The sequence below is a fragment of the Bos grunniens genome, chromosome 28 (assembly GCF_055505025.1).
Source record: "Bos grunniens cultivar Pamir isolate PY7600 chromosome 28, Bosgru_T2T1.0, whole genome shotgun sequence".
NCBI lineage: Eukaryota > Metazoa > Chordata > Mammalia > Artiodactyla > Bovidae > Bos > Bos grunniens.
The window spans coordinates 40,884,895-40,904,232 of NC_141192.1; the positions used below are offsets into that span (position 1 = coordinate 40,884,895).

Genomic DNA, 19,338 nt, shown 5'->3' on the forward strand with positions numbered 1-19,338 from the left:
TGGAATGGGTTGCCATTGCCTTCTCCACCTAGAAGCTTATTAAAACCCACCGACCCTGTATTTGTTTAGATCCAAAATTTATTTCATTCTTTGCCCTACTTAAAAAAATTAAAGGAAAGCTGGACAACTACTCCCCTCAGCAGTGGCTGGCCCTCTCAGCTTTTATGCAGAAACCTTTCTTGCTCTTGTAGTATTTTCTTTCTCCTTCCCATTCTCATAGCAGATAATACTAAAATTTATACCTTATCAAAGGAACTCATTGGTAGCTACCTTACTTCGCAAGTTACACTTTTTATTCAAGGCTTTCTTAAAATTGTGTCTCCTAAGACACCATCCTTACATTCAGGAGAGTTTTGCTGTCTCATCTTTAAGTTGTGTTCATTTTACTGTGTATGAGTTGATTTTTACAATTTAAATCTTTACAGTAATGTCATCACCCTTGAGTTGCCTTATTTTTTTTCACTTTTTATTTTGTATTGAAGTATAGCTAGTTAACAGCACTGTGATAGTTTCAGGTGGACAAAAAGGGACTCAGCCATACACATACATGCATTCTTTCTCCCCCAAACTCCCCGCCCATCCAGGCTGCCACGTAACACTGAGCAGAGTTCCCTGTGCTATACAGTAGGTGCTTGTTGGTTATCCATGTTAAATATAGCAGCGTGTACATGTCCATCCCAAGCTCCCTAACTATCCCTGCTCCCCATCCTCCCTGCTGGCAACCATAAGTTTGTTCACACTTGAGTTGATTGACATGAAGGAGCTCTAAAGCCAGACTGCCTAGCTGTGCATCCTGACTCAGTCATCACGGGCTTCTGACTTAGAGCATGTCATCAACCTCTCAGCTTCAGTATTGCTTTCTGTGAAATGGGAATACCTGCTCACAGGCATGGAGATGAATGAGTTAATTTATGTAAGGTATCCTTAATACTGTTATTTTCACTGTAATACACTGGATTTTTTAAGCTTCACTGATGCTTTGGTTAAATTTTGGTCAGAAGAGCCTTCATATAACCAAAAAGCATCATTTTCCTCATCAAATTTTGTAATTTAATCCATGAAACATTAGCAGGGAGTTTGAGGTTCCTTGAGGTTCTCTAATGACTCTTAATGTTATTATCTGTGAAAGCAGATCCTATTGTTTTCTTCATTCATTTATGAATTTGTCATTCCTTATTTATATCTGTATAACTCCTGGAACAGAGGAGGTGATTAAACAGTGGTTTGGAGGGGAAGATGACAGAAGATAGGAGTTTAGGTAGGAGTTTAGACAGCAGTCACCTGCAGCCATGGGTCTAACCCAGATAGGCAGTGAGCTGACAGTGAAATCATCAGCTGATTGTTGAAAGAACATGGAACCATTAAAGGAAAGCTTTGCTGTGTGTACTGACCAATGCAGAGGGAAGGGGCCCGACCCAGTCACTGGTGGTTCTGGTGGACTTGCTGATGGCACCATGGCCAGGGTGAGAAACCTCGTGAGGGAGAGGCACAGGGCTTCTCTTACATGCTGGCCTCCACAGCCTGGAGCGTTGGGATCCTTGCCTCTTCAGTCCATGAGATGAGCCCAGTACATCTACCGTCCAAGATTTGACAGTGCCTGGAAACAGCCTTTGGACTAAGGTTCCACATAGCCCTTAAAAAAAAAAAAAAAAAAACTTCCAAATTAGAATTTTTTCTTTTCTTTACTGAACAAAGTGCACCAGAGCTATGTGCTGAATCTCATTTCCTACATTGAAATCTTGTTAATTGATTTAAAAAAAAAATCTAGCCTTTTATTTGCATTATATATGGATTTTCATTCAGCTTTCCCACAGTCTTTTCACAGCTTCTATTCTGCCAAGGAAGGATTTTATTTGATTCTCTGTTGCAGCAGTTTTGTGGAAATCGGGTGCTTGGGATGAAGATGGGCCCCTTGGGTGAGGGGCTCATTGTCCTGTCCCCCAGAGGGCAAGGCTCTTGTGATGCACATGAACAGGCTGAGCTGTCCTGAAAGGGACCAGGTGTCATCTGAGGGTTACCTCGGCTCCCTCCTGGAGACATAGGGAGCACCTTTCCTGCGCTTATCTTCATGATATGTGGAACACCCTATATAAAAGCTAGACGGAGTGCTCCAGTGTGCAGCAGAAGATAATCTTATTTCCTTAGAAACATATCCAGGTAACCTGCTTTATTCCTTGGTGAAACTGAAAGCACAGAGAGATTCCTTAGAAAATAGCTGCAGGGACTCAGAACTGGTGAGTCCAAAGGTGTCGTGGTTGTACCTAGCCGAAAAGTCACCTCTGCTTGCATTCAGAAGCGTGTGTCTGCACTGCTGTATTCAAAATGGATAACTGACAGTATAAGTATCGCACAAGGAACCCTCCTCAGTGTTATGTGCCAGCCTGGATGGGATGGGGGTTTGCGGGAGAATGGATTTATGTGCACGTATGGCTGAGACCCTTCGCTCTTCACCGGAAACAACAACGTTGTTAATGGGCTGTACCCCGATACAAAATAAAAAGTTTGAGGTCTGGGAAGAAAAAGATAGTGTGTGTCTGTGAGAGATGGAGACAAGAGTCAAAAACAAGTGTGGCGCATGGCTTGGAAAGATAGACCCAAAGGAAAAAAATGGTTTTCTTACTAATTTGCCATCTTTGGTGGAAAGGGTAATATACACATTAAAAAAAAAAAAAGAATTCTTGATAGAAATTACTCAGTAAAATATTATATATGCCACTGCTTTCTTTAAAAGACTATCCTGAATATAATATAACCTCTGATTACAGATTAACTTTTTGAGATTAAAAGTATGAATCTTGTTCAGTTTGACTCTTAAGCTGTGTTGGGCTCAAAAATCAAAATGCCCATAATGCTGTTCATTTGATTTTTTGTTCCTCATTGAGTTTTTTGTCAGTAGGATTCCTGCCTTCAACTATAATGCTTTTCTCAGGTTATTGATGATACATGTATTATATATATATATATATATATATATATATATATATATATATATATATATTGTAATGGGGTGTTGGTGCTGAGGTTAAGAACTACCCAAGGTTATTAAGTAGGTAATAAGTAGGAAAGCTCAGATTCAGAAACTGATTATCAGGCTCATTAGACTTACAGATGCTTATGCTAAGTCGCTTCGGTCATGTCTGACTCCGGGTGTCCCATGCCAGGCTCCTGTGCCCATGGAATTCTCCAGGCAAGAATACTGGAGAGAATTATAGATATTTAACAGTAAATGAATTTAGGGATGCTAGTTAAACTTGGTCATTTGTACATACATGTTCTCTCTCTCCCTTCCAAACAGCACTAAAAAACTGATGGTGAAGGAGTACAAAAAGGGCATAAAGCCACAGAGGAACAAACTAGGAAGGTGCCACATAACGCAAGGTATGCCAGAGTTAACTGATGAGCAGGGCGGTTCTGCAGCTTGGAGGATGACTCCTCCCCCAGCGCTGGAGGGCAGTGTGTGGCGGGGACAGGCCATCAGAAGATAGTCTACTCCACAGAGCAGGTTGGTGGAGTGAGCTGCGGTGGAGCAGCCTGTAGAGAGCTTTGGGCTGCTTCTAAGATGCTACTTGAGTAAATGCCAGCAGTGACTGCTGCTGCCTCACCTAGGCTCTGGCATTGGGTCACCACTGCATCCCATAGCCAAGGCTTCTCCCCAGTCATGGCCTCCCCGCATCCACCTAAAAATCTTAGAACTAATAAGTGAAATCAGCAAAGCTTCAGAATACAAGATTAATATACAGAGATCAGTTGCTTTTCCATAGATTAGTAATGAACTACTGAGAGAGTTAAAAAAAACAATGCTATCTAAAATTTCATCTGAAAGAATAAAATATTTAGGAGTAAACTTAACTCTGAAAACTATAAAATATTGATGAAGGAAATTGAAGATGATACAAAGAAATGGAAAGATATCCTGTGCTCTTGGATTAGAAAGGTTTTATTAAAATGGTCCTACTCTCCAAAGCAATCTACAGATCCAATGCAGTCTTTATCAGGATACCCATGATGTTTGTTTTTTTGTAGAACTAGAACAGATAATTTTAAAATTCCTATGGATCCACAAAAACCAAAGCAATCTTGAGGGAGAAGAACAAAGCTGGAGGTATCACCTCCCAGACGTCAGATTATACTACAAAGTGATAGTCGTCAAAACAGCATGGTACTGGCACAAAAACAGACATGGATCAATGGGACAGAACAGAGAGCTGAGGAATAAGCCCACACATGTATGGTCAATAATCTATGATAAAGGAGGCAATATACAGTGGAGAAAAGACAGCCTTGTCAATAATTGGTGCTTGGAAGACTGGACAGCTGCATGTGAAAGAGTGAGATGAGAATGTTTCCTCACACCATCTGCAGAAATAATTCAAAATGGATTAAAGACCTAAATCTTGCAGACCATAAAGCTCACTGAAAAGAATACAGGCTGAACACTCTTTGACATAAGTCATAGCAGTATTTTTTTAAACCTGTCTCCTGAGGCAAAAGAAATGATAGCAAATATAATCAAATGGAGCCTCATTAAACTTAAAAGCTTTTGCAAAATAATCTATTGACAAAACAGAAAGACATTCTACCGTATGTGAGAAAGTATCTGTAAATGATGACCAACAAGGGGTTAATAATGAAAACATAAATACCTCATCCAACTCAATATCACAAACCAAACAGCCCAGTCAGAAAATGGGCAGAAGACCTGAACAGACGTTTTTCCAAAGAAGAAATACAGATGGGTAATCAGCACATGAAGGAATGCTCAACATCACTAATTATTAGAGAAATCAGAGTAACAATGGTAGATCACCAGACACTAGTCAGAATGGCCGTCACCTCACAGTCCACAAATGGGATATGTTGGTGAGGACATGGATTAAAAGGGAACCCTCCTACACTGTTGGCAGGAATGTAAATTGATACAGCCAGTACGGAGAATAGTATAGAGGTTCCTCAAAAACTGAACATAGAGTTGTCATGGGATCCTGCAATCCCAGTCCTGGGCATATACCTGAAGAAAACTATAATTCAAAAAGATACATGCACCCCTGTGGTCATAGTAACACTGTTCACAATAGCCAAGACATGGAAACAACCTGATGAATGGATGAATTGAATGAATCCATTCAGTAGATGAATGGATAAAGAATTGGTACAGTCCTTTTGGTCCTGACTGGTTCAAAAGGAAATTATGTCAGTATTTATCTTTATTATTCAGCCATAAAAAAGAATGAAACACCGCCATTTGTAGCAATGTGGTTGTACTTGAAGAATATTATGTTTAGTGAAATAAGTCAGAGAGAGACAAGTAATTATTGATTGGTATGTGGAATCTAAAAAATAAAACAACTGAATATATATAGCAGAACAGAAACAGGTTCGCAGATATAGAAAGCAAACTAGTGGGACCCAGTGAGGGAAGGAAGGGTAGAGGGCTAGGGTAGGGATGAAGAGATGCAGATTGTTTTGTATGAAATAGATAAGCAACAAGGATATATTGTACAGCACAGGGGATTATAGTCATTACTTTGTATATAACTTTTAATAGAATAAAATCTATAAAATACTGAATCACTATGCTGTATGCCTGAAATGAACATAATATTGTAAATTAGCTATACTTAAAAAAAAAAAAAAAAAGTTGAAAGCATATAGAATCTTTCTAGACCAGGGATTGAACCTATGTCCCCTGCATTGGCAGGTGAATTCTTAACCACTGGACCACCAGGGAAGCCCTTGACTTTCTTTTGATTTGTATCACAGGTTTTATCAAAAGCCTACCAAGAAACTGATTTGAGCATTTTTGCAAGTCACTTCTTGAAATATGTTCTTAATGCAGCAGGCTATTAATAAATAACTCATTGGTAAATAATTCATTTTTTGCAATGTATTGTTAATTCATTATTTATTTTTAATTTCACTGGAGTTGTGCATGTTTGTAACAGTTAAGCAGACTATTATCAGTACATAATTTACAAGGATGAGGGATCCATGAAAAATGAAGACTCACTTCCTATTGTATAAGCCCAGGACTGAGGCAATAATTCACCTTTTTAGTCCCTAAAATAGGGGACTTGCTGCTTCTAGTCCTGACTGGTTCAAAAGGAAATTATGTCAGTATTTATCTCATTTGGTTACAAGTAAAAAGTAAATGATCTGCCTTTGAAGATGTAGCCAGTGTTCATTAGTGGCTTTGGATAATGTTTTCCTTGAGTGATACAAGTACTGTTTTTCTTTGTTGACCTTAACCTATTTTCTACTTTATGAATAACATTCCTTATTCCTTCAGAAATTACTGTGGCAGGAGATGTTAGCATAGCCCAAAGCCTTTGGAATACCTCTGGCTTTTTTCAAGCTTACAAACATGTGATGGAGCATGTTTCTCTTTAACTGAAAACTATACATCAGAAAGATTGGCCCAAACTACTAAGGTGACATTGAAAAGGGATAAAAGTGGAAAAGGGGGAGGTTTTTAAAGTGATTTTGCATACAGGGTGAAAAAAACCAGCTTTGTAAGTGCGCACCTTGGAGAATGGACTGGGCAGCAGTTCATTAAGAAGTAAATGAATAACACCTGGGGCTTTGCGTGGCTCGCTCGCTTAGCGTGGATTATTGGTATGAAGGTTTGCTAAAATCGAGAAGCAGCATGAATAAACATTTGCGTATTTGCACCGTCCCTGTTGTATGGGTTGGACCACATCTGAGTGTTGTGTTAAGTCTGGGTCCTTGCAGAAGAAGACACTTAAAAAGTGTGGTTGGAGTGAAGCTTTTATACTTCTTTCAGCAGAGCTCACTTACGCATCCAGAAGGGCTTCTCCCAGAGCTGAGCTTGCCGTCGCTGGCAGCGTTCAGACTGGAATATATGCTTCATGACGGGGAAGTTTTTCTGGGTTGTGACCCCACGGCCAAGACCATGTCTGGCACACAAGTGTTCTGTGAGTAAGAGACTAGTGATCATGTCTTAGGAAGAATGTCCTTGCAGGTCCCTATGCTAGCTGCCTCATGGTCACCTACCAGGTGGGCACTCAACCCAGTGCTCTGTGCCGTTCTAGAGCACTGCCTGGGGGGATGGGGCGGGAGACGGGAGTGGGGTTCACGAGGGGGCAGACATATGTATACCTGTGGCTGATTCATATTGAGGTATGGCAGAAACCAACGCAATATTGTGAAGCAAGTGTCCTCTTGCAATAAAAAAGAAAAGTGCGTCTAAGTTGGAGATAAAAAAAATTGATCACGTTTGTGGGAAATCCTGCACCAGAGACGCTGGTGCATCTTCTGGACTAGATACACAAGTTGCAGGATCCCCATCCTCTTCCTGCTTCCTTCTTCTCATGCCTCCACTTTCTCCATCACAGAGCATCAGAACTATTTTGGAATCGATGAGAACCTCGGCCCTGTGGCAGTCAGCGTGCGGAGGGAGAAGGTGGAAGACCCCAAGGAGAAGGAAGGGTCCCAGTTCAACTACCGGGTGGTTTTCAGGACAAGTGAGGTACTGGGCACGTGTGGCGTCTGCCCCGGGCTGGGCCTCGGGTCACTGCTTGGGTTGTTGCCTACAATGTGTGGCTTTTATTGTCAGTGTTGCTCACACCAGTTAAGATGACTGAAAGGGCTTACACTATTTGGTTCCGAGTGAAATATCTGCAAACTTGTGATGGGTGTTAAGTGGCAGCGATTTTACCGTCACCTTACAAGACAGAAAGGATAAAATCAGCAGAATGCAAGGTTCTTGGGCATAAGGCAGAGGACAAATCTGAACTATATGATTCATGTCAAAATTGAAAAACAACTTTAGAATCAAATGCAGAAAACCAGGAAGCCACCCATGAGGTGAGTGTTGGCTTAGTGTGTCTGTGGGTCCAGGAGCTCCGTGGACCCACACGTCCTCCCACCAGCAACCAGGTTACTCCCCCACTGGTCTTGCTCTGAGTGAAAAGTGCGGCTGTAACACAGATGGCTGATGCACGTAGATGGGAATGTTGATTTACATAAAGACCCAGATCTGATTTGCACTTTAGTTTTTATCCTCTTGACCATTGTAATTAGATGGCAATGTGTTGATTACACAGTCCTGAATGTGTATTTTGGTGACTCCTGGGTCTGAGTTCAGAGAGCCCCTCAAAGGCTTTGCCCAAGCCTAGTACTCAGTGTCTACTTGGCTGTGCATTGGTATCTTATGGCCCAGGTTCTGTGCCATAAGTAGGAGAAACAAGCCCTCTCTGAAGATGGCATATTTTAAGCTGTGGACCTGTGCCATCCAGTTCAGTAGCTGCTAACTACAGGAGGCTATTTGAGTTTAAGGGAATTGAATAAGAAATAAGTTTCCACTGTCACACCTGTAACAGGTCACGTGCTCCACAGCCACTTGGGGATGATGGCTCCTGGGCCAGCCAGTGCAGTGGGAGGACGACCTCATCACTGCAGAAAGTCTTGTTGGACAGCGTGCCCTGGGCACTGTCAAATGCTAGGCGCCACTGTGACCTCCATCACTATGGCTGCTTTGTAGCCAGAGTGGAGGGTAGGGGGTGGGGTGGGATGAGAGCCAGCCCTCTAGGCTGGCAGTGCTGCTGGGTTTCCTTTCTCGGCACATTAGACCTGGGGTTAGATTTGCTGTGTCAGAACAGTGACTCCATGAGGACATATCACAGATGGGGAGGAAGAACCTTCTTGGACCTGAGTCACTTGCCTCTAGAGGTCTCAGAGTGGCCCCACCCAGCCTTGGGAATTGTCAGCAGTGGGAAGTTAAATAGAAGAACATGAAGAGTAGAAGAGAGAAAAAAATAAGAAAACAAATGAAAAGGAAAAATACAAAAAGAAACAAACAAAACAAAAAGAGTAGAAGGAAAGAAGATGATGGTCCATGGGAGAACGGAAAGGGAAGGACGGAGGAGATGGCTACGACTGGCCCAGCCCTGTGGCTCCTGGCTAGTCAGCACTGTTGGCTCTGATTGCGGTGGGTGTGTCTTTATGTCTGCTTGGTGGGGCATTGCCCCCTCCTCCTCATGCCTTGGGCACATCTGGTTACGTCAGCCCCACCCAGCTCCTTCCTGACTTCTGTATACCTCTGTGTAAAGACTGATGAAGGTTGAATCTGCTTCTTCAGATTGAGAACTGTAGTCTCTTGTACTCACTTAGAAAAGAGCTTTCTCTTTCTTGCTCTTTTTTTTTAAGGCAGTTGAAACATTATGCTTTAAAGAGTCAAGGTTAACTGAAGTGTATGCTATTTTGCCCCACAGCTGACAACGCTGAGAGGAGCAATTTTGGAGGATGCCATACCCTCTACCGCCAGGCATGGGACTGCACGTGGGCTCCCGCTCAAAGAAGTTCTGGAATACGTCATTCCTGAGCTCAGCATCCAGTGCCTGAGGCAAGCCTCCAGCTCACCCAAGGTCTCAGAGCAGCTGCTCAAGCTCGATGAGCAAGGGGTGTGTATCACGTATGAGACTGAAGTGTGTGACGCTTGGTGTCCATGGTCCTGAATGTTTCAGTGTTTTCCCATCCATCTTCCTTTTAAGACTATTTATTTTTAACGCCTTAAAAGCATTTTCTCTCCAGTTTTTCTCAAATGTGCCTGTATTACTAGTTAAGATGCCTTTATTATTAAGTAATGCATCTCCTGCTGAGTTGTGACTTGCATTGGTTTTTTAAAGATGATTGTGTACTTGTTTTATTTTTTAAATTATTTATTTATTTTTGGCTGTGTTGGGTCTTTGTTGCTACACGGGTTTTCTCTTGTGGCCAGCAGGGACTACTCTCTGGCTGTGGTGTGATGACTTCTCATTTTGGTGGCTTCTCTGGTTGCATGCAGAGCACAGGCTCTAGGCGCAAGGGCTTCAGTAGTTAACGTATGTGGGCTCAGTAGCTGTGGCTTGCAAGCTCTGGAGCACAGGCTCAGTAGCTGTGGCTCAAAGGCTTAGTTGCTCTGCAGCATGTGGAATTTTAGTTCCTAGACTAGGGACTAAACCCCTATCCTCTGCGTTGGTAGGTGGATTCTTAATCACTCGACCACCAGGGAAGTCTGTGACTTGCATTATTTTTATCAAGGTCTGGTATGTCCCAGCCAGCAGGAGCAGATCTGATTCATGACTGTTAGGGATCGCTGGTGTCTTTCCCCAGGGTTCTTGTAGTTGTTGTTGTTGTTTTCAAATTTATTTATTTCATCTGTTTATTTGGCTATGCCTGGTCTTAGTTGCAGAATGTGGGTCTGTGATGTGGCATGTGGAATCTAGCTCCCTGACCAGGGGTCAAACCTAGGCCCTGTGTGTTGAGAGCATGGAGTCCTAGCTGCTGGGCCACCGGGGAAGTCCATCCCCTGAGTTTAAAGAACTCACATTGGACCTTTCCCTGAACTATTTCCCTGAATTTATTGTTGTTTACTGTGTGTAAAACATCAGGTTTACGGATGGCAGTGAACAGCATGCATCAGGAAAATCGAGACGCTAAGACCTAGTCCTTACTCTTGGGGAGATCACTATGACAGAGCACAAAGGCCCTTGCAAGGCAGAATGTGGCCGTGGTGGGTTTGAAGAGGCAGAAGTGCAGTGTGTTCTGGGGAAAGAGATTTGAGTAGAATTCCAACAGGGAGATATGAGTACTTAGCTCTTTTAGAAACTATGACTCTTTTCTTTTCAAGGAAGGGGCACACGCAGGGAAGCTGAGAGTTAAAACAACGACAATAAGCATAGAAGAATGAATGCTGGGCTAAGGCTTATGCACTTGATATGGAAGGCAGGAGGAAGCATTGAAGGTTTTCGAGTGGGACAGGACATGATGGTAGCTGTGCTTTAGGAAGATTATCTCGTAGAAGGGAATTGGACAGTCAGGTGAAGGTAGAGCTTCATAGTGGCCTGGAGCTCAATTATGTGATTATTGACATCATCCGGGAGAGAATGATGGACAGGATGTACCCAGAAGATGGAAAGAGGTCTTTTAACTTCAGATGCAAGATAATTTGTAGGCAAAACTGAGAGTTAGGTGCCCAAGAGTATGCAGTTTGTTTTAAATGAGTGGATTTGTGTTTAAGTCCCTCATGGCTTACACAGTTAAGAATCTGCCTGGAATCCCAGAGACCTGGGTCAGGAAGATCCCCTGGAGAAGGACATGGCAACCCACTTCAGTGTCCTTGCCTGGAGAATCCCATGAACTGAGGAGCCTGGCAGGCTACAGTCCATGGGGTCGCAAAGAGTTGGACACAACTCAGAGGCTGGCACTTTTCACTTTTCTTTCACCTGGTTTAAACAAAAGAAAAAGACAATTGTGATGTGGTTCCAGAATTTTCCAAGAAAAATATTTTGGCACATTTTGGAGGGAAGATGTGGTACTTCCTGGTTGACCCAGTAACACTCATTATGTTGTATTGGTAGAGTGTTTGATACTTGGATGGCTAGAATTCTAAAAGAGATGAAGTTGTAATTTTTCTAGCAAATTAACACTGCATTCTCAGCCAGAGGAAGCAGACACCATGATATTCGGAATGGATAATCCTGAGATCTGCCTTTCTCAACATTGAGGCCTGACATATTCAAACCAACAACTAAACCTGAGTAGTTGACTTCTAAAATTGCACAGAAGCATTCACCATGGTTATCACTAGTAAAGTGTGTGGTATGTAATGGCCATGAGGCAGCTGAGAAAATCCTGTTGTCATGGAGGGGCAGAGCAGGTGTGTTGCTGCTGGTCTGGGGACTCAGGGTTCAGGTGGGCTTGGTGTGAAGCATTTGTCACTGAGCCAGACTTGGGTCCGCTTGCCTGCACAGAGTCAAGCCAGGTTGTGGTGAGGGTGAGTGCAGTGTTTATTTTAAGGAAACCAGTCCATCCTATAGCCCCAATTATATGTTTCCAGTGCTTTTTCTTTTGAATTATATTTACTTGACTCTGCTATACTTTATTAATAGTGTACAATATGATGTCTTGACTTCCCACAACTCTTAATGATATCTAAAGGTATCTTAGTGGTGTCTTATCTCATATTCTAGTTTCTAAAGGGTCTTAAAAGTTACACTCATCGGTTGGGGTGTTTGAGAATTTCTTTCAGTTAGTGCTGTTTTTATCCACTTTCCTAATAGAAAGCTGCCCAGGTAGGGAATGGGCCAATTTTATGTTACTATTCTTAAGGGGTTTTAATATCAAAAAATTACTTAAAAAGGATAGATTGTTGTTTCCTGCTTTCTTGGAGTTTGGAATCTATTCATGGTTTGACACTGAGTTTATCTGCTCCGTACAAGAGATGCTGTAATAGAGGTATAGTAGGTCCCAGATCGTTCATTCCATTCTTTACGTTTGGTGAGATGTGTTGAGCAGGAAGACTCCATGCCATGGAGAATAATAAAGAAAGTAATCCTGAGTAGTACTTGAAAGTTTTGTTACTTTATCTACATAAATTCATCAACTTCTAAGATCCCATTTTTTTTTAAGACTATCCTAGTTTTTCTAACAAGTGAGTTCATAAGATTATATAGATTGACTTTTTTTTAAAAATTGGAGTATAGTTACAATGTTGTGTTAGTTTCAGATGTACAGTAGAGTGATTCAGTTATGCATATATATGTATATATATTCTTTTTACTGTAGATTATTATGGGATATTGAGTAGAGCTCCCTGGCTATACAGTAGGTCCTTGTTATCTTTTTTATATAGTGTGTGTGTGCTGCGTCACTTCAGTTGTGTCCAGCTCTTTGTGATGCTATGGACTATAGCCCTCCAGGCTTCTTTGTCCGCGGTATTCTCCAGACAAGAATACTGGAGTGTGTTGCCGTGCCCTCCTCCAGCGGATCTTCCTGACCCAGAGATTGAACCCATGTGTCTGATGTCTCCTACGTGGGCAGGTGGATTGTTTACCACTTTTGCCACCTGAGAAGCCCATATATAGCACTGTGCTATGTTAATCCAAAAATGTTAATTTGTACCTCCCCACTAGGTTGACTTTGTAAAAAAAATAATTCAGGTTGGTAATGACAGCAGCAACCCACTCCAGTATTCTTTCGTGGAGAATCCCATGGACTGAGGAGCCTGGTGGGCACAGTCCACGGGGTCACAAAGAGTCGGACATGACTGAGTGACTTCACTTTCACTTTCATGACGGCTTACTGACTTAGAATATTATGGCATCTTTGGATTCGTTTGTTCTTAAGCCAACTGCCCCTCCAGATATATGTTCACTCATGCACCAGTTTGCTTGAAAGGAAATCAGAGAGGTCTGAACACATGCGACTACACACAGCACAGGTGGTTGAGTTTAGAGAGGGCAGTGGCAGGACTTTCCTGCACACTTGAATTTATTTTCAAGGCCATTCTGAGACTTTGTCTTTTGCTGCCTTCCTTTAAATTTAAATTTTCTGCTCAATAATTACAGAGTTTCTGGCCTTGGGTACAGAGCATGCGGTCTTGATCCATTCTCAGGAGGCTGGGGATCGTCTGCCTGTCTATGCAGGGTCTGTGTGTTCAGCCCTGGACACAGAAGCAGTATAGAGTTTTGACAAGTGGGTGTTTTTAGTTTTTGACTGTGGTGATGCCCAAGGTTCCTGGTTCCCTGAGGTTCCCCCCAGGACTGTGAGCCTGGTGTAATTTGCATCAGAACAGTTAAGGAGGGTCAGTGGGAGTGGAGGTATGGTTAAAGGTGACCTCAGGTTTAGGTGTAGAGGCCTTAGAGACGAAGCTTGTTCCAAGAGAATTGAGGGTTTTCGTTCATGGAGACCTGGGGTCTGTCCTCCCCTTGGAATTGGGCCAGCTTTCTGATAAACCATGGGTGGGAGGGGTCAGCCTCAGTATATTGCATTGCTGTTGATTTCATGAGGTTTCTAAGAGACCGAGAGCTATGTCTTCCTCCACACAACGTCCCATTCTGTTCTTTTATTGAAATTGTGCTACACTGGCCACAGCGGTTAGTTCTCAGTTGCTGGAGATGGTTCTGTCTCCCAAGTCCCATCTCATGTCCTCTCCCACTGGCACACAGGTCACAGAGGCCAAGCTGGTGATTGGGGTGGGGGGGCCGGCCCAAGTGGTGTGTGTGTAAGAGGGCATCTCCACTGGAGCAGAGTTCTGGGGCTGGGAAGGACAGCTGCGGGCTTTGAAGTCTCTCCTAGCCACATCCATGGGCCCAGGGCTTCTTGGATGAAAGGCGAGTCCTCTTCCCAGTTGGGATGTAGACTCGCTGGTTTGTCTGAAAGCTGGAAGAAAGGATATGTGAGCGAATAGCCCTGCACTCAGCACAGAAGCCCCAAGGGGGTTTCAGTTATCTGGGTATTTGGCCTCTGCCTGGGCTTCCCTCATGGCTCAGCTGGTGAAGAATCTGCCTGCAGTGCAGGAGACCTGGGTTCGATCCCTGGGTTGGAAGATACCCTGGAGAAGGGAATGGCTACCCACTCCACCCCAGTATTCTGGCCTGGAGAATTCCATGAACTGTATAGTCCATGGGGTCACGAAGAGTCAGACAGAACTCAGCAACTTTCACTATTCACTATTCTTGAGTCACAAAGGCATCATGTCCACAAGGGTAGGGACTGGAGAGAAACTGTGTGTGTCCAGAGAGGGCCCTGCTTCAGCCACCGGGGCCACCCCAGCCGCAACCCTGGGGCCAGAGATGGCTCTGCCCTGGGCTTGCTCCCCACAGGTTGCTGCTGGGGATGGTGGGGCACCCTGGGACAAGCCACAGCTGTAGGAGGGCACAGAGAAGGCAGGGTGGTGCTGGAGGAGGTGACAGGGCTCCAGGGGAGTAGTGAGCAGGGTCCCTGGGACACTGAGCTCCTAGGATGCGGTTGATGGTGCAGCCACCCCTGCTGGGTGCAGAGGAGATAGGGGTGCGGGAGTGTGTGGTCCTGGGGATGCTGGGTATGCGTGCCTGCTAATCACACCGCGGAATTTCAGGGGGACTCGCTGTAAGGCTGGGGCCAGACAACTGGAGAGGGTAGAAGAGAGGTCAGAACATCACAGCTCTGAGGAGGTGGAGAGTCATCCAGGGGTCACGCTAGAAAACTAACCCAGATTCTGACCGTCACCAATGTCATCACATTGGCAGTGTCAATCCCAAGTGTTTCCTAAAGTACTTTAAGTCCTGCAGTGTCTTCCGGATCACTCAGAACAATGAGTGTTTATAGTGAAATGATGAGGCATTTGTCTTATACTTACTTTTTTTTTTAAGATGATGGTCCCTTTGCAATAAATGTGGTGTCTCATTTGTTTCTTTACTTGAGTTGATCAGAAATGTTTATTCCTCAGTCCCTGGGTGCATGGAAATGTTTTTTGTCTTAATGTTACTAAAGACCCAGTAAGTAAATGTTAGTCGCTCAGTCATGTCTGACCCTCTGCCAGGGTCCTCTGTCCATGGGATTGTCTAGACAAGGGTACTGGAGTGGGGAGCCATTCCCTCCTCCAGGGGGTCTTCCCGACCCAGGGATTGAACCTGTGTCTCCTGCATTGCCGGCAGATTCTTCCCCACTGAGCCACCAGGGAATCAGCACAATTCATAATACTAATAGCTTAAACCCAGCATCTCACAGGCCCACACTCGGCGCCTGGAACCTTGTCCTCACAGTGTGATTTGGGTGATTCAGGCTCAGACAGGAACATCAGGCCTGTGTGCTGTCTCCGCCTCCCTTCCCCGAGCCCTAGGAGCCATCACTATAGGTGGCGCATCGGGTCAGATGGTGAACAGGGAATCATCTCTTTGGTCCCTCCCCTCCCCTGTAGCTCTTAGGGTACAGCATGTGTACTGGTGCTCTGCTGCCTGCTCAGCTCTGAGCTTCCCCAGCATCTCCACTGAGATGCATAGCAGGCGGATCCCTCCCTTTCTTGGATTGTAAGTGTCATAGGTCACTCGGATGAGACTGTTGTCATCACTTTGCTACTCAAGAGAAATTAGTACCATTTTGCCTTATTTTACTGATACAGTCATCTCTGAGTTTTGATTAAAGGCTCTGTTTTACAGTTTGGTAATAAAAGTGAACAGTGTTGTGGACAGCTGTCTTTAGGGAATTGGGGAGGGCTGATAATCCGTCAGTCTTTGAGGCTCAGATTGCTGCTATAGCAGGAAAAAGTGCCCTGCTTTTGTGATTGATGGGTAGTTCCTCTTTGGGGAAAATAAAAAAGCTGTCTCCCCTGCCTTAGGAGGAAGTAGTGTGATACCTTCCATCATGGCATGGACGGACAGAGAGACAGAATTATAGCCGGAACCCTTCAGTTGCTATTAAAGTTCTTTATGGTCTATTGTATATTTAGCAGATGTTTTCAAGATAGTCAGAAATGTAGAAATGACTGTAATGGCTCAGCCAGAGTTACTTTTATGGAAATAAGACATTGTTCTATCAATGTACATGGATCACAATTTGCAGTGGGAGTCTTTCCTCCCCAGACCGTAATTTGATTTGTTTTTTCCATTACAGTCTTTCATATTTCCATGAATGTTCAAATAATGACAACAAAAAAGCATTAAGAACCAGAGAGGGAAAACTTCTGAAAATATACAGCTCTTTTTTTCTTTCTAACTTCGAAGATAATGCTATTTACTATATAGAGGGTATAAGATGTTTGCACAGCTCTATTTTTAAATAAATGCTTGAACCTAGCTGTCTGTTTTGGAAACCTGCGAACTCCCATGTAGGCAAGGCCATTCACTGTATTTTTTAGGTTGTCTGACATTTCTCCAGCTGTTATTTTCAGGTCTCTGGGTTTGTTAGGATTTTGTAGGGTTTTGCAGAATGACAGTTGATTACTTTTTTTAGCTTCTGGAAGTTGTCCTGGCATGCTTTCCTGTGAACAGAATTCTCAGCTCCTGTAATTTTAATTTTACTGAAGTTAGCTTGTGTGATGCTTTTTAATTTTTTTAATTTATTTTATGTTTTACATTGGAGTTCCCTGGTGGCTCAGACGGTAAAGAATCTACCTGCAATGCGGGAGACCCAGGTTCATTCCATGGGTCAGGAAGATCCCCTGGAGAAGGGAATAGTACCCACTTCAGTATTCTTGCCTGAAAAATCCCATGGACAGAGGAGCCTGGCGGGCTGCAGTTCATGGAGTCACAAAGTGTCAGACATGACTGAGCGACTAACAACATAGTTGATTTACAATATTGTGTTAGTTTCAGGTGTACTTGTCTGATACTTTTTGCCAAGTAATTTACCTTTCTCCCTCGTTTCAGCTGAGCTTTCAGCACAAGATCGGGATTCTGTACTGCAAAGCTGGCCAGAGTACCGAAGAGGAAATGTATAACAACGAGACGGCAGGTCCAGCTTTTGAAGAATTCCTTGATCTGCTGGGCCAGAGAGTGCGGCTGAAAGGATTTAGTAAATATCGAGCTCAGCTGGACAATAAAAGTAAGCTTCAGACTTGGGTGTCTGCACAAATTTAATTCCCCAAAGGTAGGCACACCGCAGACATCTAAGTGAGTGGTCCTGCGCCCTCCTGTTCCTGACCCCAGCAGCGGCTGAGCCAGCTTATTGGGGATGGAGTTGCGATTTCCTCAGATGAGCAGGGGGCTTCCCTGGTAGCTCGGGTGGTAAAGTATCCGTCTGCAATGCAGGAGACCTGGGTTCGATCCCTGGGTCAGGAAAATCCCCTGGAGAAGGGAATGGCTACCCACTGCAGTATTCTTGCCTGGAGAATTCCATGGACAGAGGAGTGGGTGGGCTACAGTTCATGGGGTCCCAAAGTCGGACACGACTGAGCAACTAAGCACACCCATGCACTCAGATGAGCAAGGAAAGCGCATTTCCCAAGGGCATTGTGTCTGACATACTCTCAAAAGGTCAGTTCTTCTTCCTTCGTAACAAGAGCAGAGATCCCCCCAGTATTCTGTGAAGAATCTTTTAGTATGTTCTTTTTTCTTTTCGCCTCACCTCTGTATTCCACCCTGTCCCACTGCAGCTTGACCAAACCTTGCATTCATTTCTGAAATGTCTAAATATTTCCACATCCATGCAGGCCATGCTTGCAGCCTTATCTTGTTCATAGCCTATTTCATGGTATTAGCCGGGGAGCTGAAGCTCTGATTAAAAAGCTGATACATCCTGTTTTCCAAGGACCTTGGTCAGATTCTCTCAAGTGGGGCACCTGTGGGTTCCCTCCTATGTGTGAATTTGTCTTTTCCCTTCATTTCGATAATCCTGTTCCTTATGGTCCTCATAGACTAAATATTCAACCTTTGTATCTGTGTTGTTACTTAGTTGCTCTCAACACACCTGAAAACACCAGGTAGGGTAATTTTGTGTATTTGGGGAAATACTGCTTATTGTCAAGCAGTGATTTGCTTCTTGCCCTTTTACTGAAGAGTGAGTAAAAGATGGATCTGTGAGGGCATCCAGCCCTCTAGGAGGGGTCAGTGGGAACCTGTCCCGGGGAGCATCAGCCAGGGTTGGAACCAAGGCCCTGTGGCCCCAGGTCTGCTCACCTTGCGACCATCAGTGATACTTGCCTACAACAGAGTGGTGCCACTCTCCCTGTGCCTGGCTTGTCATCAGTTCTGGGGTTTCGGTCTTTGTTTACCTGGAAGATAATTGCTTTACCACGTTGTGTTGGTTTCTGCCATGCAACAGTGTGAGTCAGCCATAAGTATACTTATCTTGAGCCTCCCTCCCTCGTGAGCCCCCCTCCCATCCCACCTTTCTAGGTCATCACAGAGGACAGGCTTGAGCTCCCTGTGCTGTACGACAGCTTCCCAGCGGCTATCTGTTTTACACGTGTGCTCTGTTGCCTCAGTCGATCTGACTCATTTTTGACTCCATGGACTGTAGCCCGCCAGGCTCCTCTGCACACGGGATTCTCCAGGCAAGAAAGCTGGAGTGGGTTGCCATTTCCTCCTCTAGGGGATCTTCCTGACCCAGGGACTGAACCTGAGTTTCCTGCTTGGCAGGCAGATTCTTTACCACACATCATTGTATATATTTGACAATGCTACTTTATCAGTTCCTCCTCACCTCTCCTCTCACTGCGTCCAGTGCATTCTCTATATCCATGTCTCCGTTCCTTCCCTGCAGATAGATTCATCAGTACTGTTCTGCTAGATTCCATCTGTAAGTGCTTATATGCAATATTTGTTCTTCTGTTTTTGAAAGTGACACTTAGAGGATAGATCACAAGATCTGGAGAAAAGTTGGCTCACGAGCAGGCCCTGTGTGTCTTCCACTGATGTCGAGGTTGGGGCTTGACTATTAAGTTGAATGTGCACTGCTCATGCCTCAGAAATGTAAGGGTTAGAAAGTAATATATGATACCTATTGTGAGTGTCCACTTCTTTTAAGAAAGATCATTGAGGCCTTTTCTGAATTTTCTTTCTTTTTTCTCTGCCAAACTCCCCTTACCTACAGACTACCATACAACCGCCAGCAGTGCTAGCAAGCTGCCCTTAGGGACGC

General features: G+C 44.0%; 1 protein-coding gene across 15 annotated transcripts in view; it reads left to right on the forward strand.

Moving 5' to 3' along the window:
* Nucleotides 1–19,338, forward strand: part of SIPA1L2 (signal induced proliferation associated 1 like 2) — a 249,055-nt gene that overhangs the window by 144,003 nt on the left and 85,714 nt on the right. For all 15 annotated transcript variants that reach the window (XM_086381084.1, XM_086381087.1, XM_086381083.1 and 12 more), the window contains 3 exons: nt 7,353–7,486; nt 9,231–9,419; nt 17,127–17,301. In XM_086381084.1, the coding sequence (XP_086237210.1) occupies nt 7,353–7,486; nt 9,231–9,419; nt 17,127–17,301 (498 nt within the window). The remainder of the gene's footprint in view (nt 1–7,352; nt 7,487–9,230; nt 9,420–17,126; nt 17,302–19,338) is intronic.